The sequence below is a fragment of the Jaculus jaculus genome, chromosome 2, assembly GCF_020740685.1.
Source record: "Jaculus jaculus isolate mJacJac1 chromosome 2, mJacJac1.mat.Y.cur, whole genome shotgun sequence".
In the NCBI taxonomy this organism is placed as follows: domain Eukaryota; kingdom Metazoa; phylum Chordata; class Mammalia; order Rodentia; family Dipodidae; genus Jaculus; species Jaculus jaculus.
The window spans coordinates 35,912,695-35,936,539 of NC_059103.1; the positions used below are offsets into that span (position 1 = coordinate 35,912,695).

At 38.4% G+C, this 23,845-nt stretch overlaps 1 protein-coding gene across 3 annotated transcripts in view; it reads right to left on the reverse strand.

Annotated features, from left to right (window-relative positions):
* The window catches only part of Dcc (DCC netrin 1 receptor), a 1,292,030-nt gene that overhangs the window by 66,446 nt on the left and 1,201,739 nt on the right, over positions 1-23,845 (reverse strand). For all 3 annotated transcript variants that reach the window (XM_045143229.1, XM_004667488.2, XM_045143230.1), the window contains exon 22: positions 5,313-5,378. In XM_045143229.1, coding sequence (XP_044999164.1) covers positions 5,313-5,378 — 66 coding nt within the window. The remainder of the gene's footprint in view (positions 1-5,312; positions 5,379-23,845) is intronic.

The following is a 23,845-nucleotide window of genomic DNA, read 5'->3' on the forward strand; positions in this document are numbered from 1 at the left end:
GTATAGATGAGATATGAGTCGAGCCTCTTGGAATGAATGGGGCTGGATCTTGATTGTACATCTGACTCTAATTGTCTTTCTGCTTAGACGGCAGCTTGGAACACTTTACTTCTAGGGCTTTTCTTTGGTTTAAGATGTCTACTGTGTGTCAGTGTGATCACTTTACAGAAACATTGAAAAGATGTTGCATGGAAATATTTTTTAAAATTTATTTTTAACATACAAAGAATTTCATTATGGTGTCTTCAAATATTTCACATTTCTTTTTACCTTTTACCTCCTGCTCACTCCCCTATCTACCTTCATTTATGTTTTCATAGTAAAGGCTTCCTTTACTCTTGCCTCCCTTCTCATCACCTTTTCTTTCCCAATCATAGTCTCCTATCACAAATCACAGAATATCACCTTGATAACTTAAAATGCTGCTATATTCTGAGAAAACTGATTTCTCTAAACCATGGCCTTTAATCTGGCATATGATGAATATGTAATGTATTAAAGAGCAATTATCACATCAAATGAATCCTAAATCTTTACTCATAATTCAATGTATTAAAATATGTCAAGTTCAACTTTGTTTTCAAAGTTGAGCCCAATAACATAATGTTTTATATAGGTTATAGCTCTTTTTATAAATTTTGCTGAGATGATTTTGCAAATCATAGGCAGAACTACAAAGAAAAGGAAATCAGTGCTCTGCAGTGAAAAAAAAAAGGAGGATGTAGCTGAGGTGATTTCCACTTGTCTTGTCATTCATACAAATACAAGCTACAAAATTTATTTTCAGAAGGTGAATACGTCATAGTATTAAGAAAGAATGTGGGGCTTAGCCGTTAAGTGCTTGCCTGTGAAGCCTAAGAACCCCAGTTCAAGGTTGTATTCCCCAGGACCCATGTTAGCCAGATACACAAGGGGACACATGCATCTGGAGTTCATTTGCAGTGGCTGCAGGCCATGATGCCCATTCTCTCTATATCTGCCTCTTTCTCTCTCTGTCTCTTGCTCTCACATAAATAAATTAAAATTAAAATTAAAAAATACAAAAAAAGAAAGAATGTGGATTGTAATTTAAATTTAAACATATCACAAAAGTAAAATATTACCATATCATCAAATTTCACCTTTGATTCCACCTGTTATCAAATACTATTGAGAAGGCCACTTCAATTTCTAAAAGTTAATTAAGGGCTCCTCAGTACAAGTAAGCATGAGCTACAGCTCTGTTTTTCTTTACTTGAACTCCAAAAATCCATTGTGAAAAACGTGCTATGCTGAAAAAGAAAGCAAATGATTATTACATGAGTTCCCTTGCAGTTGGATTGAGTATGTTGACAAGAAGCCATTTTCTAATACAATGCTGTGAAGGATGAACCATCAGGTGCAGGAAGAGTCAGGAACCTCTATAATTCTATCACTCTTGGGGGAGATATATGGGCTTTCATCTAGAAGAAGTTTAAGAATTCCTATTTCAACACATTTCTGTTGATTCTGGAGTTCTGCCACTCAAAAGACTCATCTATACCTGCAATTGGAAATATAGCTCTTTTCTAAACTTTAGCAGAATTTTAACTAGGAAGATTGGTTTACAGAGGCCCTCATGGCTTTGCTTGTAGTAGCTAGGGCTAAAATCAAACCACACATTTGCCATTGTTTTCATAGGAAACAGATTATGCTTTCCTTCCATCATTCATGTGTCTCTGGTTTCCAGGTCACTGTAATTAGCCACTGTGTTACTTTGTTACTTTTGTAGGGAATCTAGAAATGTTCCAAGTGCCTTCACACCATTCACATAGCATGATATTCCTAAAACATCACCAAGTAACAGAGAAAACTGGGGTGAGATGATGACAAAACATTATATAAATTGGCTGAAAGTCATTGAATAATGTTGGTCTACCATGTCTTTATTATTTAGTGCCATAAGATAAAGTTAGTTATGTCATATTTAATTATCATTTTAGCCTCTCCAGCAGTATTAAATAGTAAAATAAAAAGTGAATATAGTGACATGAGCTTCTCTAAATTTCTGTTGTCTGTTCACTTAGATATTCATGAGAATTTCAGACTGGTGTTACTTTTTTAACTAAAAGTTCATTTTATTTTGAAGTTCATCCAAACTTGGGATTTCTGTATTTGGAAACTGAAAAACCAGAAACACAAGTAAATTTGAATAATTAATTCCTCATTGTTTATGTATGCATACATTGAGATGCATATGTGCACTTAGGTTGGAATCCCTTGAAAACTTTAGTTTGTGATGCATAGGCAGTTAAAAATTAATCACCATTTAATCTGTCTAGCAATTCTATCCAAGACAGCACTTTTTAGGGCTTGAAAGTCAAGAGAGTACCGAGTTCTGTCTGTGGTTACATTGGCTCCAGTATTATCACTCATATCCACCACTTAGCCGTGGTTGAAAACTATGGGGAAAATTGTTCTTTATCTGCACTGTATACTGATTCCTTCTTTAATTTCTTGGTGTCTACTCCTCCAAAAAGCACTACCCTGTGATCATGTCCTTTACTGGGAATGGATTCTACTTTGACACTTCTGGATGATTCTTAAAAGGACAAAGTTAATTCTCCACATGGACTTCAACCCAGAGCCCCTCTACCTTTGGGTAAAACACAAAGAAAAACTAACCCTACAGTTTTATTTCTTGACACAATTTCAAGTGCATTTAATCTTCTTGTCCATCTATGGCCTTCTTCTCTGCATATGTCATTTTCATACAGGATAGCTCTCTATCTGGTCTTTGCAAGGAGATAGCTCTGACTCTGCAGTACTGCTTCTGCAGCAATGCATTGTTCGCTCCTTGCCATAGCTTCTTGCAGCAACCTGCCTTCAGAGAGGGCTGACAGCATTACACAACTGACTCCTTGAATGCATTAAATATGTTTGGTATATTGTTAATCTCTAAGGTAAAATTTGAAGGAGGCAGTAATGAAATGGGGAATATTTGGGGAACTGAATTATCAGTGACTGAATCCATATTAAGGGATATGTTATAGGTTTGTTTCCAACACTCTTCTCTCATCATAATACTGTAAGCCCCCATATAGCTTATTTGTAGCAAAGAATACCAGAACTAGGTATTATTTGTAATAGGAATTACCTAAATGAGGAAATAGGACCTATGAGAGACAAAAGGACAATCTGGACATCCTAGAGAAAGCATCTTGAATATAACCTAAGTAAAATTCAATTGGAATATATATCCATAAATCTCACTGCAGTCTGATTGTGACCCTACACCCTTGTTGAAATCTAATTCATGTGATGGTGAAATTAAGAGATGAAGCCTTTGGGAGGTGTTTAGATCAGGTAAGCAGAGCATTCTTGGAAGGAATGAGTACTCTAATAACAGCTTGGTGGAAGCTTTATTATTCCTTACACCATGGTGGTACAGACTTACAAGGCCTGATTTATGAAGCAGAGAATAATTCATCACTTGATACACCTTCTACTTCTACTCTGACTTTGACCTTGGAATTTCTAGCCTTCAGAACTATAAGCAACAAATCCCCATTATTTAAAAAGTATCTAATGTAAAGTATTAAGTAATATTGAGCAATAGTTATAAGAATGAAAATAAACATTAAATGTAAGAAATTGTATATGTCTAGGCTTAAGTAAAGGCCATTAAGGAAGGTATGGTGAGATTTGAAAAGTAGAGTCAGCAAGTGGAAATGTCTACCTGAATCTACTATTGGCCAAAGGACCCACATTGTGTGTGTGTGTGTGTGTGTGTGTGTGTGTGTGTGTATGCTTTGTGGAAATTGATGAACTTGGTTATAATAACCTACGTTAAGAAATAATCACTTAAAGCCGGGCGTGGTGGTGCACGCCTTTAATCCCAGCACTCGGGAGGCAGAGGTAGGAGGATCGCCAAGAGTTCGAGGCCACCCTGAGACTCCATAGTGAATTCCAGGTCAGCCTGAGCTAAAGTGTGACCCTACCTCGAAAAACCAAAAAAAAAAAAAATAAAATAAAAATAAAAAAATAATCACTTAACTTGAATACTTATTTTAATTTCACACTCATAAAACAATTTTAATCATAATTTTGGCTTCTCATCTAGGTTTTGTAACAAATCACCCAAATGGAAATTTATCTGTTCATTAGTCAAATCTCTCACAAAAATATGCTAGAATGGTTAAATAATTGTGTTAGGGCATAAAATAAAATACTGTGCAGCAGCAAAGAAAAATGATCATGTACTATTTCTGAACACATGGGCAAATTTTAAAAATTTAAAAAGGAGTGATATTACAGAAGGCTACCTAAAGGATTTAAAGAGTATGTGATCTGATAATGTTTCTATAAATTTAAAGACATGTAAAATAAAAATATACTAAGTGTGACTGTGTAGTCATAAGTAGTAAGGATCAAATTGAGAGTGTCTGCACTGGTATGAGGACTGGCAGAGGAGACAAAGTGTGACAGTGCAGAGTCATGCAAAAGATTTAAACCCCATGTTAAATATTTAGTGTTTTTAAGCTGGAGGTAACAACACAGATATTCATTACTGAAATGGGGACTATCTGAATTGTTTTAGTATAGCAAACCAAGTGACAACAATATTTTAGAAATAAAATTATAGGGTGCATAGTTCATTGGAAGAACATTTAACTAAATAAACAAACAAAATGCAAGCATGCTATATTAGTCTTCTGGCTATTGTTAATTTATCATTTCAAAGATTTTGCTTCGGCAAAACTGAGGTCAAGTTCTTGGAGTGTGGGCCACACCTGACCCTGCTCTTTTCAGGGAGCTCTAAGTGCTCCTGTATCTGCTCATCTACAGCTGCATGGACAAGTTTCCCTAGAATGAGCAAAACAAATGTTTAAGCTTGACAATACAAAGGGAAATTAGCAATAACATAGTAGAAGATTATGGGGTGCATGTGCTCTTTAATTGAAAAGTTCCAGTAACTTTAATTTATAAATAATGGTTGCTTTCAGCTTTATCTTTAGTCATCATCTCTGTGTAATGAAATTAAATTTGTTGTAAATATACAAACACACTATGACACTTTAAAATCTACATATTTTAAAACCCTAAATCACTTCTAAAATGCTTTGTGTTTCAATTTATATGTTTTTCACACAGTTATCATCTCTCATTACCATCATTTCCTGTTAGGATGGGCTGCAGGTTTACTAATAATGTCATTTTTCTATCATCTAAACCATCTAAAACCATGAGTCCAAGGCTCTTGGCATATGTCAATAGAAAATTTGCTTTGGATTTTGTAGAATTAACCATGTAATTAGTGTAACTAATCCAGTAGAATCTAATTTAATACTTACCATTGAGAGTACTTCTATCAATCAAATTAGAATCAACTGGCCAATAACTTCCATCTCCATGACGACCTATTTGTTGAGAAAGTACAATAGAATGTTAGTGGATATAGCTGTGAGAGCACAAATACAGTAAAATAGACCAAATGAACATTCTAAGTATGCAATAAATAAATATCAGTCTAAGTTTGAAAAAATGTAATTTTCCAATATGCAAGAAAAATCTGTCATAAGAATAAACACTCTTAAGCCAGCTGATTAAAGTAGGAAGCAATTCTCTTTTCTTTTTCTTTATCCAATGTTTTAAAAAGCAATTAGGACTGGAGAAATTGCTTAATGGTTAAGGTACTTAACTGTGAAGCTTAAGGACCCAGGTTTGATTCTCCAGATCCCACATAAGCCAGACACACATGGTAGCACATATATCTGGAGTTCGTTTGCAGAGTCTAGAGGCCCTGGTGTGCCCATTCTTTCTTGCATGCAAGAATGCTCATTCTCTCTCTCTCTTCCCCTCTCTGTCTCTAATAAATAAATAAATAAATAAATAAAGTATTTTAAAATTTATTTTAGTTATTTATTTGGGAGAAAGAGATAGAGAGAGACAGGCAAATAGAGAATGACAGAATGGATGTGTCAAGGCCTCCAGCCACTACAAACAAACTCCAAAAGCATGCACCGCCTTGTGCATCTGGCTTTACTTGGTAGTAGGGAATCAAACCCAGGTTGTTAGGCTTTTTATAGACAAGCACTTTAACTGATGAACCATCTCTCCAGCCCTTACTCCAATATTTTTATTAAATTTTCAAAAAAAATATAGCAACTATATCAGTATAAATGATGTTCTCCTGAACTTTTCAGAGCAGAGATAATGCAGGTCATAGCTCCTAGGTCCAGGTAGCATTTACTGTCTCTGACCTGATGCGACTTCATGGGTCATTCCCATTATTGTCTTACCATGACACACTTCATTTCATCTTTCAACACAGCTTTGGGGATCTGTATTTTTTGTTGTTATATGTCAAATGAAATTCCTGGGAATAAATACTTGATTGAAAATAAAGAGCGGGATCAAAGTTACAAATTTTTGCAAAAAGGAAGAAGGCCCACTCATACTTCATAAACAAAAACTCTATCCTCCAATAGGAGTTTAAGAGTTTATATGTAGAATTTAAAATAATGGAGTCATTAAAGGACACAAAATAATTATACAATCATAGAACATTTATGGTATGATATTAATCTCTTTGTATTGATGCTTACATAAAACTATGATTTGATTAACTTTTGAGCTTTAGAATAGAGGTGGGCTCTCTATAGAAAAGTGTTAGAAACTTGACCAGGTATGAAAACATATGCCAGCATACAGATAATCTTAAATTTATTTGCCTAAAAATGTCATTTGTATGGAAACTCTAATCAGTGGGTATTGGGAAGGACAGTGACTAGAGGAGACAGCCACAGTAACAATGGTCTTTCCTCACATTTATTGATATCATTTGTTTCCTTGTAACATTCTTTTACATATACAACATTCTTCTTACTAATTCTTTCCCAAGACTCTGTCATCTTATTTGAAAAAGAGCTGTGAAGAAGCAAGGTAGATTCTGTACACTGACAACATGTTCACAATCTTAAATATTCTTCTGATATCAAATCAGAGCTGAAGAGATGATGGTAATGGTTTCCAACAAATAATAAAAAAAGATCCAATTAGTTAATCCACAGAGACATAATCTACATTATATTATACTGGCAGCATAAAATGACACACTTCAAGTGGCCTGGGAAATGAAGGTGGATGTACAAGAAAGTAGAAGTTAGAATGTGGCTTCTATTTGTGTGGGACTGAGGTAAAATGGATGTGGCTGAGAAGAAGAAAAATTAACAGAAAATGGTGAATATTTTTCTGGGCTGGATACAATGTGGACAAGTCTAACCGTTTCTCACTTTTCTTATGCAAATCTGACACATCTGAAGTTTCAGAGAGCAGAAGATGATCTTTACCCATGGGATGTTGTGAATCCATGCTGGAAGAAGTGAACTCAGACAGAAGTTTGATTTGAATATTAAGACTACTTTTACATCAACTAAAAGCAGCTAGATTGCTGAGCAGTCAGGCAAAGGAGATGCTAACAGCCTCATCACATAGGCAGGTAAGAACATTAAATGATTCCTGGTGGGAGGAATCCTGTATTGGGTGGAAATTAGGTAGATAGCTTGGGGATGATATCCCTTTTCCTCTAGCATTCAGACAAATGCGTTTTTAAGTTTCTAAATCTCTTGCTAGTTTGTGCAGGATGTAAAAACGAGAATCAGCATGTGTTACATTCATGTAAAGCACTGTGGACCTAGCCCCTTTTAGATTTTACCTGGCTATTGATTACACTGTGAATTTCAAAAAGTGGGAAAAAATCTGCTATGACACACTTTAGAAGATTGTGTAAGATAAAAGAAGTCTGCAATGCTTCTGAATAACATGGAGCTTAAAATTCGGTTTTGTAGGGCATGGTGGCGTACGCCTTTAATCCCAGCACTTGGGTGGCACAGGCAGGAGGATCACCATGAGTTCGAGGCCACCCTGAGACTACAGAGTGAATTTGAGGTCAGCTACAGTGAGACCCTACCTCGAAAAACAAAACAAAACAACAACCAAAAAAAAAAAACAACAACAACTGGGCTTTTAGATGCAGAATCTAGTGATCAACAGGGGTAACTTTTTATTGGTTATTATTAGATGATACCATGAAAAAAAAAATCAAATAATGTACCTATTCCAGTAGAATGTGGTTAAGGAAATGATATAATAAACAAGATGGGATTTATGGTAATATATTTCTGGTACCAGTTCAGCAGGAAAATACAATATTAAATTCCAGAGCATTGATGTGTCTTGACCTAAAATTATGGAATATGGAATTCTGTGCTAGATTTCCATTCTCTGAAAGATTCTTTTAAAATGCTAAGACAACTTTACTTGCAGGAAATATATAAGAACGTAGAAATAATAACAAGGCAACAAATATTCCTCCAGTGAGATACTAGAGAGATACTAGAGATTAAAGAAGAAAGGATACTATGCCTTTGTTTGGCAGGCCAATACATGCTATAAGGGCTTGTTGCTGTACAATGGAATGTGTTTAGTTAATTTGGTGAATTTAAAGAGCACTGATTTACAGAATTAGAGGAGTGATTAGAATTTGGGTGATGATTGGAATGAAAGCCAGCAAATACATGAAATTTTACCTAATCTCACAGGTGTTTATATTATTTAAGGAATATTGATGATGATAATTCTTTCAATATTTATTAAATGCTTGCTAGATGAAAGACATAGTCCTAGATCCACAGGAAAGCAGACATGTGAAGACATACAAGGGCAGGAGAGGTGGCTCAGCAATTAAAGGCATTTGTTTGCAAAACCTGTTAGGCCTGGTTCTGATTCCCCAGTACCTGTTTAAAGCCAGATGCACAAAGTGGCACATGTGTCTGGATTTCATTTGTAGTGGCAGAAGGCTCTGGCATGTCCACTCTATCTCCTTCATTGCAAATAAACAAATAAAAATAAAGACATATGGGATCTTTGTGACCTGTGATGACAGCTAGTGTGGGTTTATTGTACAGGCATTTAAATGGGTCTATTTGTAGTTAATAGTAGCCAGAGACTGATAGTTCTTAATTATTCTTATTTAATAATTTAAACCCAACCTAATCCATCTATTACTATTCTGTAATCACTGCTAGGTTTGGCTGAATTTGTTGTTGTTGTATTTTATTAGTATTATTAAAAGAAGTACCTTTAAATTAATATTTTATTTTGGTGGCACTGTATTAGTTTAGTACATAAATTAATTTCACAATCTTTGAGTTACTTTTTTGAACAATATACTATATCTTAAAATCTTAATGATTTGTAAGTAGACAAATGATTCTCTAAGAAGAACTTCATGAAAGTAATACAACCTCCTTTAGTAAGTAGGATCATCATTCTATCATTGGGGACGACTCCCGTGGCACAGATGATAGTCTAAATGTCACATAAGTGACTCTTGTCGGTTATCTGCCTCCTGATGTTACAAGGATGTATACATATTTTAAGTATGTTCTCAGATGTCAAGTAAATACTGTTTTGATGTTGTATTAGGATATGTAACATGAGATGATAACCAGTTTTTAGTTTAAATCCTCACTTGCGACACAGATGGAGAGTAGTTCCCATGATAAACAATTTTCTGCAACTGGCCAAAAAGAAATCTGTTGGGATTTATGTGATAGTTTCTGGTTTTCTCTCCGGATGCTTAGAAGTTCCAAGAAGAGAGTGGAAAGTTAATCAACAGAGGACACTGAAGACACTAGTTGTAGTGGTGGTAATATTTTCTTGAATATGTCTTCTCTAAATGGGGATCACAGAGGGTCCTCCAGAATGACAGCCACATTATCAGTCACCACAGAAATACTTATCTGGCTTAAGATCCAAATCAAATGAACAGATTGGTCATCCAACAGCTGGTCAGTGGTGCATCTTCCAAGGGTGCAGAGGAGGGAGGTGTCTTTTTGGTCTGAGAATTGGTTTTCTGAGAATAGTACTAGTGGTATTTATGATAATTGTATTGATTTTGTGTCTTGCACAGCAGTGGATAAAGAATACCCATTAATGCCACCTGAATACATTTTTACTATCCAGCACACAGATCATATTGAGATATATTTAAAACAACATACCATTCATCAGAGGCTAGCAAATGTGCATGCAAGATCAATTTATCAAGTAGATGAGAGTACTGCTGACTTTGAGAAAGGTATCGGGGCATCAACAACCAGCAAGCAGAATAATAACCAGCCTCTAGACTCTTTCTCATGAATGTTAATAAAGGGAAGCCTCACCATTTCCTACAGTTCAGTGTATAACGAAGTGCATTGAGAAAAAGAAAATACCATGCTTTATAGGGAAGGACATCCTATCATACACTAAGTTTTGGTTCAACTATTACTATCATTTTCTATTATTTAAAACTTTTGGTTATATTTTCAGGTATTCTATGAATAATACTTTATAAAATAGACATGAATTTGGTATACTACCCTGATTACTCATTGTAAGGGGGAAAAAAAAGCCCTGGCCCCTTTTCATTACCAATAAAAAATAGATGATTTTGCAATTGTATCTTTTGTCTGTATACCATTAAATATGAACTGAGTGTACTTGTTTTAAAAAACTGATTTTTAAGACTTTTCAAGCATCAAACTAAAAACTGAGATTAGAATTTCATGCATGAATATCATGGAGACTGGGACCATATAATTGTGGAAATCAATATACTTTAAGAATGAAATTAGGTGAAATATTTTGAGGTGTTATGTCTTTCTTGACAAAAAGGACAATCTAGACATCCCAAAAATGAACAATTTAAATAAATGATTCCATAATCCTAAATTATTACTCTTGGTGGACATCTCAACTTGATTCTGGGTGAGGACAGCCTAGGGTAGAGGCAGAGTTTGGCAACTGGCATGTGAAGAATTACTACCTGAGAAATCTTCTAAGGAAGGAAACAAAGCTCACAAACACTGTGCCCGCTCTCCCCGCCCCCCCCAGCATCAAAATAAAAGCAGTATTGTGTCAGGCTCAAATGATTCCTGAATGTGGTGACTAAGCATCTCAGTCAGTGAAAAGCTTTAACACAGACATTGTACATAATTATCCAAATATGTTTAAATAATATAAACATAAAACTTACATGCTATGATATAAATCAAATAAATATCAATAAACATATTGTGGAAGCATACTGGTAAATCCTACAAGTTCTGCCATTTCTTATTTTGAAATTTTTGTCATGACACAAAAGTGAATAAAAACTGAAAAATAAACCAAATAAAATGGATGAATGAATAACATCTTTTGATTACAGGAAAATAGTTAAACTCCTCTTTAAAGATATCAAGGAAGGGGCTAGAGTGATGGCTTAGTGGTTAGCATTTGCCTGCAAAGACAAAGGACCTAGATTTGATTGCCCAGTACCAACGCAAAGCCTGATGCACAAGGTGGCGCATGTGTTTGGAGTTGGCTTGCGGTGGCTAGAGGTCCCTCTCTGTCTCTCTCTCTCTCTCCCTGAGTTTTGATTTATGATTCTAAAGTACTAGATCCTTTCTCTTTACTTGGTTACTCATGAAAACTTGTCAACTGCCCCGATAATTAATTTCATAACCTTCCCAATTTCTGAAGTCCACTAAGCTAATTATATCCTATAATTATTAGATAGATGATTTTAAAATTAACTCTTATTTCCAATTCCATCATTAGAAGAATGAAATACAAAGATAATTGTTTATAGAGTAGCAGTTGGTGGTGTTTGAAGTTGTTACTACCACAGAGATTTCCTTACACGCCTTCTTACCTTCAGCTTGTCTAACATAAGGGCCAGCATAAGTCTCCCGAATCACTCCTAGATGCAGCTATGTCTTTACTAAGTTCTAAAGCATTATTCTGTTTCTCTAACAATGAGTACTTTCCTGAAGGATGGGGTCTTCCACAAACTGGGACATTAGGGACTGAAATGAATATAGTGGAGGTACATAAATTAGTGCAAAGAGAAAAATAAGTGTTTATAAACTTATGATGATCTCTGAAAATTGAAAAAAATACAAACATTTTAAGAGGTATCATAAATGGCTGGCTACTTAGGACTAGGAAAAATGATGAGAGGCCTTTTAGAAGACACAGTACTTAAGGTGAGAATTAAAGATGAATGGGGAATTGTCAGGCAGAGAAGGGTCACATAGCTAAGTTTAGAAAGTCAGATAAAGAAATGATCTAGCAAAGAGTTCAGACCTTATCTTATAGGAAATCTACTTAAGGTATTTTAGGCATAATATATTCATTTTGATAGATTATTCTAGTTAAGAATGAAGAATAAAAGCATTTAAATATACAGCTATAATAAACAGATGAGAGTAATATTAAATATTGGTCATGAACCAGTTATTAGCCCCATTTTACAGATGAGTGAATTGCATCTCAGAAAGACAAATGATTCCAGGATTTCATGCTTCAGTGGTTGAGTCTGTCTAGCTCTGACACTGGTGATTTTATCATCCATGTCTTAACAAGAAGGAATGGGGGAGGGGAGAGAAATTAGGATATTTCTAAGAGCAATTCATGGTGTATAAGCATAATATTTAGCCTTCTGAGGTTGGAAAGGTTAGCTCTATTCTCCAAAGGACACATAGAGCAACATGGGCTTTGGATAGGAAAGGAAACAGGTTTATCTTTAGCTCTATGCAGAACACTAGGAAAAGTGAAGGTATCACTTCACAAAATGCCTAACAGAGTCTGGTACGGTGGCACCTCCTTGTATTCCTAGAACATAGGAGGCTATGGCAGGAAGGGTTATGAGTCCAAGACCAGCCTGGCTACTCTGAGGGACTACATCTCAAATCAGTAATAGGAAGAAACATGGATAAGTGAAAACGTGTAAAACAATACAACCACAGCAAAACAAATCCTCATGGCAAGGTAACTGCCAGGCAGCTTGTTTCTCCAGATCACCATTTTTGCCTCTTGCCACACACAGTCAAATTGCAGAACAGGGAAGGGTAGTTATCAGTGGCCAGAAATGAATGCGGTGGTCAGGAGGGAACACACACAGTGTCCAGGAGAGAACACAGTGGCCAGTATAGTGAGTTTCTATGTGCTGAAAAGAATCTCTCTCTCTCTCTCCATGTGTATGTATGTATGTATGTATGTATACACACACACACACACACACACACATATATATGTATATGTATACGTATATATGTTCTGAAACATTCAGCTGTTAAGTGGGGCCACCTGATATGTCATTTTGTAGTTTCCAAATGGGGCTGGGAATGAAATTTCCTCCTCTGTGCTACAGTCTGCTTGGAAATGGACACAACTGCTTTTACTTTCAGTTTTCTAATGCTTTCTTATTACTACCCCATGCTAGGTACATCACTATTAATTTGTTAAAAGTGGGTGGAGTCTTTCTGTGCTGTCTATAGCTTCAAGTATTCATTGGATCCCAGTAGTCTCTGTATACAAAAGTACAGCACAAGCCGGGTGTGGTGGCACACACCTTTAATCCCAGCACTTGGGAGGCAGAGGTAGGAGGATCACTGTGAGTTCAAGGCCACCCTGAGACTACATAGTGAACTCCAGGTCAGCCTGGGCTAGAGTGAGACCCTACCTCAAAAAACAAAACAAAACAAAACAACAACAAAAAAAAGTACAGCACAAGGTGAAATTCAAGTTTAAAACTTTTCTGTTAACACAGATCAAGGAGGTCAAAACAAGAGTGCAAGGGGTTAGGGTCATCCACAAAGGCGAGGACCATATTTTGTTGTCTATTTTTATTTATTTATTTATTTGAGAGCAACAGACATAGAGAGAGAATGGGCACACCAGGGCCTCCAGTCACTGCAAACAAACTTCAGATGCGTGTTCCCCCTTATGTATCTGGCTAATGGGGGTCCTGGGGAATCAAGCCTCGAACTGGGGTCCCTAGGCTTCACAGGCAAGCACTTAACCATTGAACCATGTCTCCAGCACAAGGACCATGTTTTGAATCACAGAGAACTCATTTTTTTTTTAATTTGATCTCTTCTTTTACTAGGAGATTATTTATTTTTCAGAGTTGAAACATACTTTTTCATCCCCTTCCCATGATCACCAGTACATACTATACTCACAGCCATGTGTGTACAAAATGGCTCCTCTAACATACACTTTTCATTAGATACTAAAGCCTGTGTTTACAGATTACTCTATCTTCCTAAATACATATATCATCACTTAAAGTAGCAAACATTTTTACTGTAAGCATGATATGAAAGGCTCTAGATTAGCCACTGTGAAGAGAGGCAGATATGACAGTGAGTTGTAACCATTCTTCTGTTGATGAATTTAAATCTGGCCATTAAATTAGGAATATAAACATCAAACTATCAGGAATGATAACCTAGTAAATAATAAGTTGGATGTTGTACATAGAGGAAAGAATAAAAGAAAAGAAAGGCTCTTGGAAGACAAAAGGAATTGGGAATGCATTTGTGAAAGAGAAACAATTATAAAGGCTGAAAGGATAAAGCTAGTTACAGAAAAGCACCTGCTATACTTTAACTGAGGTAATGGAGGGATACACTAGCTACTAGGCTAGAAAATATACCTTTGGGGAAGAGAAAAATGATTCTTAAGGCCAAAGAACTAAGTTCATTTTGCATCTACAAGGGACTCATGTGTGTGAGAGAAACTGAGACAGAGTCCTGAGCTGATGAAAGTAGGTAGGAAATGCTGCTAGAAAGATCTTGAGCTTTCTAATGGCTGTCACAGAGTAATGCCACTTAGCAATAGTGAGTCTTGCAATAAAAATTTGTGCATGAATTTCAGAGCCTATAAACAAAAATGTCTACCTTGCACTTGGAGAAGGTTAAAATTGTATGGGAATCAAATCAATTCCTGTGAGTGCTGACTATGTGCCACACTTTCAAAGTCACCATTAAAACATAAAACCTCCTAAGAGGCTGGCTTAGGCAGATACTTGACTGCTCACTGAGAACCAGATAAGCACTTAACACTCTATTAAAAGCACATTATTCATTTTCCGCCTCTCCTCTTTCACCAGCCATAATTTCCAGAATTGCCATATTATGGACCTGAGAAAAACACAGATGAGGAAAGCTTTTTCAATTGGGTATAATAGGCAGTTGAATAATAACTAAGATGAAACTATACACAATATTAGGGTAGAAAGAGGCTTTAATTTTCAATTAAATAGCTCCCGTCAGAAGGTGTTAAAGGTTTCAATTTTTTAAAAAGCAGTTTAGCTATGGTAATCCAAACTCTATGAAAACTATATTACTTCCACTGAATTCTTATCTTGGCTAGGTTGCCTTGAAAACTGCATTTTTTTCTGAAATTGAAAACAATGAACATCCTGTTTATTCATGAGTAAAACTGCTGAGGTACAAAATAGCAGGTGTGCAGTTGCAAACTACTCAAATATTCCTACTAAGGGCAAGGTTATATTGTTAGATTTAATGTGCATGATAACAAAGCCAGATTAAAGAAATCACTGCATTTCCAGAAACTATATAGTAAGGTAAAACAACGATTCCTAAGTATCTGGGCCTAAAACTTACAGACTAGGGATACCTGGGCAAGTTTTTGTCTATCTGAATCTCATTGACTCCACCTCCAAGGCTGTCCTAATGAAAGAATGAAACCTGTACAGAACTTTTGACAGAAGTTAGTGCATAATGTATGAGTAGCTACATTAGGCAAAAATAGTATGCATGTTTTTTGTTTTTTCATTCTCACACTAATACCTAAACCTGGGGATCTTAAATCTCTAATGAAACCAAAACAACATTTCCCCTAAATTCACTGTTTTGCAGGTAAGAATACTAAGAGTGTTTAATCCCCATGCTCACAGTCACACAGCAGGTCACAGTGGTGGAACTGTGTTGGAATTTAAGGATATGATTCCATTCCACACCACCAGCACACACAGAGAATAACTGCCAATTGACAAAGTCAGGGCATTATCAGCCACTGCCAGATGGAGAGGGGACTGCTTCTCTCTCCCCTCTGAGGAAGACAGATGTGGTCACAAAGTTTCCTTATCTGGTTTTGTAGACAGGCTTATGACTATAAGTTTCTTATTTGAAGCCCAGTTTTCAGGCTACCCTCCACCAGGCTACAAAGATTCAAGACACATGAATGTGCTGGAAATGACAATGCTCCTTTAAAAAATTTATTTATTTATTTATTTATTTATTTATTTATTTATTTGAGAGAAAGAGAGAGGATCCTTTGGCTTTGCAGGCAAACAGCTTAACCACTAAGCCATGTCTCCAGACCAAAAGTATTCTTCTGATTTTTGTCTTGCTAATGCACAGGCCATTGCCATAGATTCCTTTCCTCTCTCAGGAAGGCTATTATGTGTATTCTATTACTACAATAGGTCATCATGAAAATATTCAAGGTGTCACACCTAGATACATCAACATAGGGGATACTATCTCAGGGTTACGCAGTGACAAGAGTCTAAAGCAACCTCTTAAAACACAACTTAATAAAAAGTTTGATCATCTGTTTTATGTGATGATTGTGAACTTGATTCTCCAATCATGTAGAAGGCAAATGTGAAGGCATATTTCTGAGAAAATTTCTAGACTGGGTTAACTGAAGTGAGAATACCAACCTCAATGTGGACAGGATGGAGCCTCAGACAGAATGAGAGAGTGACTCATTTCTTTTTCTTCTTCTTTTATTCTTTTTTTGGATTTTTGAGGTAAACAGACCTGAAATTAACTATTAATCTCAGAGTGGACTTGACTTATGGTGATCCTCCCACCTATGCCTCCCAAGTGCTGAGATTAAAGGCCTGCATTAACATGCCCAACAGCCACTCTCTTCCTCTTGACTAAGTGCCACACAGAGAGCTGCTTCAAGCTTTAGCCATACTGTCCACACCATGATGGACAGTAGGTACCTTTGAAGACAAAAGAACAACCACAAAAAATCTTTCTTCTTGAATTTGCTTTTGTCAGGTATTTTGTCATTGCAAGGAGGAAAATGACTAATACACGTTTGAAAATGGACATATTTTATAGTTAAAGCTAACCTTTATTGCAATCCTAAAACTAAGAGATTTTTTAGAATGCTTCTGTGAAAGCTCTGAAAGATTTTACCTGCTTTTAGAAAACATTCTGTTTGTACATATGTATTGTAGCAAAATATTGTATGTTATGGAACCAAAGAGAAGCATTTTGGGTTCTAATTTTTCTCTGCTTGTATGAGTTGGGGCAACACATCTATTTTATGCTTTATATCCTAAAACCTAGAAAGCTAAGTAATGGGGTTAAAAGCTTTCCATGTGAATGTAGATGCTGAAGGCTTGTGCCTCTCCCTATTCATATATTGATTTTGTAGCCCAAAGCATGACTGTATTTGTATACATGTCCTACATGGAAACAGAAGAAGTTCAAAGACGGAGAAAATGGGATGGGCTAGAACTCCTGAAGGCCTGTATACTTTCCAAGAAAGGCTCTGAAGGGACCAACTGACCCCATGACAGGCTTCAGTAAGGTGCCACCCTAACTAGGCCTAGTTTCAGTTTCCCGGAGAGGCAGGCAAGACTTCTGGGAAAGGGCAGGCTGTTAATCAACAGTGACCCTGACATGTGGCTGGAGAAGATAGCTGCCCAGGGGCTGAGCCAGTTCCTGGAGACATGTCCAAACATGCCCAGACATGTCCCTTTCATGACTTGCAACCCTTTCATGCCTTTTGCCCCAATGAATCAAAGATGTACAACTGTAACTGCTGCTTCCCTAGTTAATCATTTTAAAAGATTACCTAACCCAGCCTGAATTTCCCCTATTTGCACTTAAAAGGGGCCTACATGAGGCTGTCAGGGTCACCATTTTGTATGAATGGCTGACCCTGCATGCTGGTTGATTCTGCAGAATAAACGCTCTTTGCTTTTACATACTATTTGAGTCCGGGGTCTTGCTTCAGCAATTTTTGGACCCTTATATTTGGGGGCTCATCCGGGATCACTAGCCACCCCCCCCCCACACACCACCTCAATAGTAGAGCATTTTTAGGGGAATAATTGGTTCTTCACTGACCAGTGAGTTGGGGCACCCCTCTGTACTGTGTCTTTGTTCTGCTCTGTTCCTTGTTTTTCAGGTAAATCTGGTTATCGTGTCGGAAATAATCTGGATGCACACGAAGATTGGGCGGATATGCCAATTAATGCCTCTGGGCAAGCGGGTTCTGAGGATGCTCTGGAACTCCTCTGATGGAGCCTGAGAGCTCCAGTCTGACTCTGGTTTTGATAAATACTGACAGGTCTCACCCATCTGGTGGAGTCTGTTCATGGGATAGGCCACCATCAGAATCATTTTAGTTTCTTTTTAACTTCCTGGGAAATTTGTTTCTGTGTCTGTGTGTTTGTGTCTTGTTCATCCTTTTTCTCTTTCTTGTAAGACACCATGGGACAGACAGCAAGTTCCACCTGACTGGACCTAGTCATGTCACACTTCAAGGATTTCCAACAGATGGTGGACAATCTGGGTTTAACAGTATGGTCAGAAAAACCAACCATCTTTTGCAGTGTGGCGTGGCCAGAGGGAGGCACCTCCCCACCATATACAAAGTTAAAGATATTGTGTATAGGGAAATGGAACCAGCCTAGATGTCCCTCAACAGATAAGTGGATAATGAAGATGTGGCACATTTATACAATGGAGTTCTACTCAGTGGTAAAGAAAAATGAAGTTATGAAATTTGAAGAAAAATGGATGGACCTGGAAAGTATTATTAGTGAAGTAACCCAGGCCCGGAAAGCCAAGCACCACATGTTCTCTCTCATATGTGGATCCTAGCTACAGATGATTGGGCTTCTGCGTGAGAATGAAAATACTTAATAGTAGAGGCCAGTAAGGTAAAAAGGAGACATAAAGGGTAGAGAAAGGAAGGGAGGAGGATACTTAATAGGTTGATATTGTATGTATGTAATTACAATGATTGTAATGGGGAGGTAATGTGATGGAGAATGGAATTTCAAATGGGAAAGTGTGGGGGTGGGGAGGGAGGGAATTACCATGGGATATATTTTATAATCATGGAAAATGTTAATAAAAATTAAAAAATTAAATAAAAATAAATTTTAAAAGAAAGATATTGTGTATGGGAATCCTGAGCATCCTGACCAGGTCTGATAGATCGCAGCCTGGTAATATCTAGTGGAAATCCCCCCTCCTTGGCTGAGGAAACTCCAATGACTGGATGGTTTTTCGGGTATGCAGATGTCAGAATTTGTAGCAACAGCAGAAAAAGTTTATAATAAAGAGATTCCAGAAGATAAACAAACTAGAAGATTAGCAAAAATACTACTGCCTGCCATGAGAAAATCTGACCCACAGGAATTAAAAGCCATAGCAATTAGCCAGGTGTGGTGGTGCATGCCTTTAATCCCAGCATGTGGGAGGCAGAGGTAGGAAGATTGCTGTGAGTTCAAGGCCACCCTGAGACTCCATAGTGACTTTCAGATCAGCCTGAGCTAGAGTGAAACCCTACCTCAAAAAAAAAAAAAAAAAAAGCCATAGCTATGGGAGAGATAGGAAAAAACCAGCCCCACAATGGAGAGGGGAAGGACAATACCAACCTTGTCTCCAAAAGGGCCAATATGCTTATTGCAAAGAGAGGGACATTGGAGAAATGGATGTCCAAAAGGAAAAATGGACAAAAATCCTTAAATCCTAGAAATAGGAGAACTTAGTGACTGAGGATGTCAGGGCTCACATCCCCTTTATGAGCCTTGGTTAACCTTGAAGGTGGATGGGACACCTGTGGAGTTCCTCGTCGATACTGGGGCTCAGTATTCTATCCTGAAACAACCAGTAGGAACACTGCCACCAAAAGGACATGAGTACAAGAAGCCACTGGGACAAGTCAATATTCATGGACTACTCAAAGAGAAGTGGACATAGGAATAGGATGGGTAATGCATTCATTCATGGTCATCCTTGGGTACCCATATCCACTCCTGGGATGAGACCTCTTGGCTAAAATGAGGGCACAGATCCATTTCAGCTCCAAAGGAGTACAGGTTCTCAATCAGAATGGTCCTGTACATATGATGACTGTGTCCCTGGAAGAAGAATATAAACTCTAGAACTCACCCTCTCAAGCTACCCTTGAAAGCCCATATCTGAGGGAATTATGGGAAAGGACTCTAGGTGTATGGACAGAAAGAAATCAGATTAGGCTGGCCAAGCATTGGGCCCCAATCATGGTCCAACTGAAGGCTAATGCTGGCCCAATCTGAGTCCATCAATACCATATGCTCCAAAAGACTAAACCAGTTATAACACCTCACATAAACTGCTTTTAGGAACAAGGAATATTAGTCCCTTGTCATTCTTCCTGGAATACCCCCTTAATGCCAGTAAATAAACCCCACTCCACTAACTACTGACCCATGCATGATTTGAGGGTAATTAATAAATGGGTGGAAGACATCCACCCCACAGTGCTGAACCCATACACTCTGCTAAGCACCTTGCCACCTGAATGAAATGTGTACATGGTGCTGGACATTAAGGATGCATTTTTCAACCTGCTGGTTGCCCTGGCCAGCCAGCCTCTGTTTGCCTTTGAGTGGAATGATCCAGAACATGGATTCAATGGGCAATTAACATGGACTAGATTGCCACAAGGATTCAAGAACTCATCCACCATTTTAAGTGAAGTACTCCATGAGGATTTGGGTGAGTACTGTCAATCTCTTCCCCAAATAACCCTCTTTCAGTATGTAGATGACCTCTTTATAGCAGCCTCAGATGAAGGAGCCTGCTGCACAGCCACAGAGGCCTTGCTGAGAGAACTGGAGTGCATGGGATACCGAGTTTCAACCAAGAAGACGCAGCTCTGCCAGAGGGAAGTAACTTATCTTGGGTATATACTCAAGGAGGGCCCATGCCTGTTGTCTCAAACCTGCAAAGAGACAATCCTCAATATCCCCCACCCCAAAACCCAGCATTGGCTTTGCCAGATATCCACAAACTTTTCCATCTTTACATCGATGAAAATAAAGGTGAGCTCAAGGAGTATTGACTCAAACTTTTGGCCCTTGGAAGAGGCTGGTTGTTTACCTACCAAAGAAATTAGACCCATTTTCAATGGAATGGCCCCTGTGCCTCTAAATAATAGCAGCTACTACCTTATTTGTTAAAGACTCAGATAAACTGACTTTGGGCAAAACCTTGAGAGTGACTACTCTTCACATATTGAAGGAGTACTAAAGCAGCCCCCTGACAGGTGGCTGACTAATGCCAGACTCACTCATTACAAAGCTCTTCTTCTCATTTCCCCACAGGTCCACTTTGCCTTATCAGGCCCATAATCCTGAAACACTGTTACCTGAACCAGACCTGAACAGTACTATACACGACTGCTTGGAGATCTTGAGCAGTTTTCAAAGAACCTGACCAGATTTCATGGATGTTCCCCTTAAAGGGGCAGAGCTGACCTGGTATACAGATGGTAGCAGCTTCCTTAAAGATGGTGTCTGGTACGCAGGAGCTGCAGTGACAACTGAAGAGACAACTATATGGTCAGAAGCCCTCCCTCCAGGTACATCTGCCCAGACAGCTGAATTGATAGCCCTAACCAAGGACTTATAACTAGGCCAAGGGAAAAGACTTAATATCTATACTGATAGCCATTATTCCTTTGCCATGGTACATGTTCTTGTGGCCCATTTATAAAGAGAAGGGACTATTAACAGCAGAAGGAAAAACCATTAAAAATAAACAGGAGATTTTGGATCTCCTGAAAGCTATATGGTTGCCTAGGGTGGTATCAAGCATGCATTGTCACAGACACAAAAAGGAGGTGAGGCTACCTCTAAGGGAAACAACAGGGCTGACAAGGGGGCATGAGAGGCAGCCCTCCAGGTCACTACTACCTTGGTTGCAAAACTGCCTCCAATGGTGGTGCCAACCTTGCCAGAGACACCAAACTATACTGAAACTGAACAAGGAGGATTAATACCTGTTTGGCAGCCTATAAGGAACAAGGATGGTACATGACCCTCGACAGAAAGATTATCCTCCCGTCAGACTTTGCTAGCCAACTCATTAGACAAATACACCAGAGTACTCATCTAGGTCCACAGAAGATGGAGGACTTACTTAGGCCCACTTACTTTAAAGTTTTTGACTTGAGGCAAAAGGGAATGGAAGTCATAGCCCAATGCCATGCCTACCACCTCATAAATGCAAAAAAATGGAATTTCTCCATCTCATTGACAAAAAATGGAAAAACTAGGAGGGGATGAGAAGCCAGAAAAATTTGGGGCCTAGGGTTATATGTGTCATGATTGGATAGGGGACTCCTCTTTCAGAGCAAGGAACAGGCTGTCCTGCCAGGGCCTTCCCCCATAACTATAGGACCAGCAGCTCTGGTTTTGCTCATTTTAAAGCATGTGACACCAATCTTAGTTTCAAGCATCTTCTCCCCCACAGACCAGTCAGCCCCTGGTTAATGATGCTTCCCCTGCCCCCATGGTCCCTGATTTATCCATTTTATTTAGGTTAGTCAATTTCACCTTTAATTTCCTCAATTCTACCACTAACTTCACCAGAGAGGACTGCTGGCTCTGCTTAGAGCCCAGGCCCCCATACTATACTGGCTGGGCTACCACAGGAAATCTGTCAGTGCCTTCAGAAAGCCCCTGAGATGCTCTTGGGGAAGGTCCCCGGTCCTTACCCTTCAAGCTGTAACTGGAAAAGGGCTATGTGTGATGGGAACAGGGGGAAAACTAGATAGCTTCCCTCACCTTAAGCATCTCTGTAACAATACTGTCACCACAAATGCTGGTATGTCCTACCTTGTGCCCCCTAACAGAACCTGGTTTGCATGCACCACCGGCTTAACCCTTTGCATCCACCCACTGTTACTTCAGAATTCCAGCATGTGCGTTCTAGTAACACTGTTCCCTCAGGTTTATTACCTTCCCTTCAGTTCCTATATACAGATAGTCTCAAACGATCACAGAAAAAGCAAGATTTTGGGACTTCAGCAATCCTTCTTACAGTGTTGGCTGGGGATGTCATAATGGCAGGAATTTTCACTGGTACCACAGCCTTAATTAGGTCAGATCAGACTTTTCAGGCTCTAAATAACCTTATAGACTCAGATCTTGCTCAATTAGAGAAGTCTGTCCATCTCCTAGAGTGGTCACTGGACTCACTAGCTGAAGTAGCACTGCAAAATAGAAAGAGATTAGACCTGCTTTTTCTACAGCAAGGAGGGTTTTTGTAGGCCCTAGGAGAACAATGCTATTTTTATATCAATAACTCAGGGGTTGTCAGAGACAGCCTAGCCATGGTCTGCAAGAGGCTAGAAAAGAGGGCTAAAATTAGACAACAAAATCAAAACTGGTATGAATCTATGATCAATTGGTCCCCTTGGGTAATAACCCTGATTTCTTTCCTGACAGGTGCCCTTATCCTCTTGTTGCTGCCCTCACTTGTGGGCCCTACATTATTAATGTCTTGGTCAAATTTGGAAAGGATCGCTTAGCCACAGTACAATTAATGGTCCTATGGCAACAATACCAACCTTTAGATACATCTTAAGGATTTAATATGGGGCTGTACTCAAGAGGGGAATGAAGGGACCAAACTGACGCCATGACAGGCTTCAGTAAGGCGCCACCCTCACTAGGCCTCGTTTCAGTTTCCCAGAGAGGCAGGCAGGACTTCTGGGAAAGGGCAGGCTGTTAATCAACAGTGACCCTGACATGTGGCCTGAGAAGATAGCTGCCCAGAGGCTGAGTCAGTTCCTGGAGACATGTCCAAACATGCCCAGACATGTCCCTTTCATGCCTTTCACAACCTTTTGGTACCTTTCGCCGCAACCAATCAAAGATGTACAACTGTAACTGCTGCTTGCCTAGCCAATCATTTTAAAAGATTACCTAACCCGGCCTGAAATTCCCCTAGTT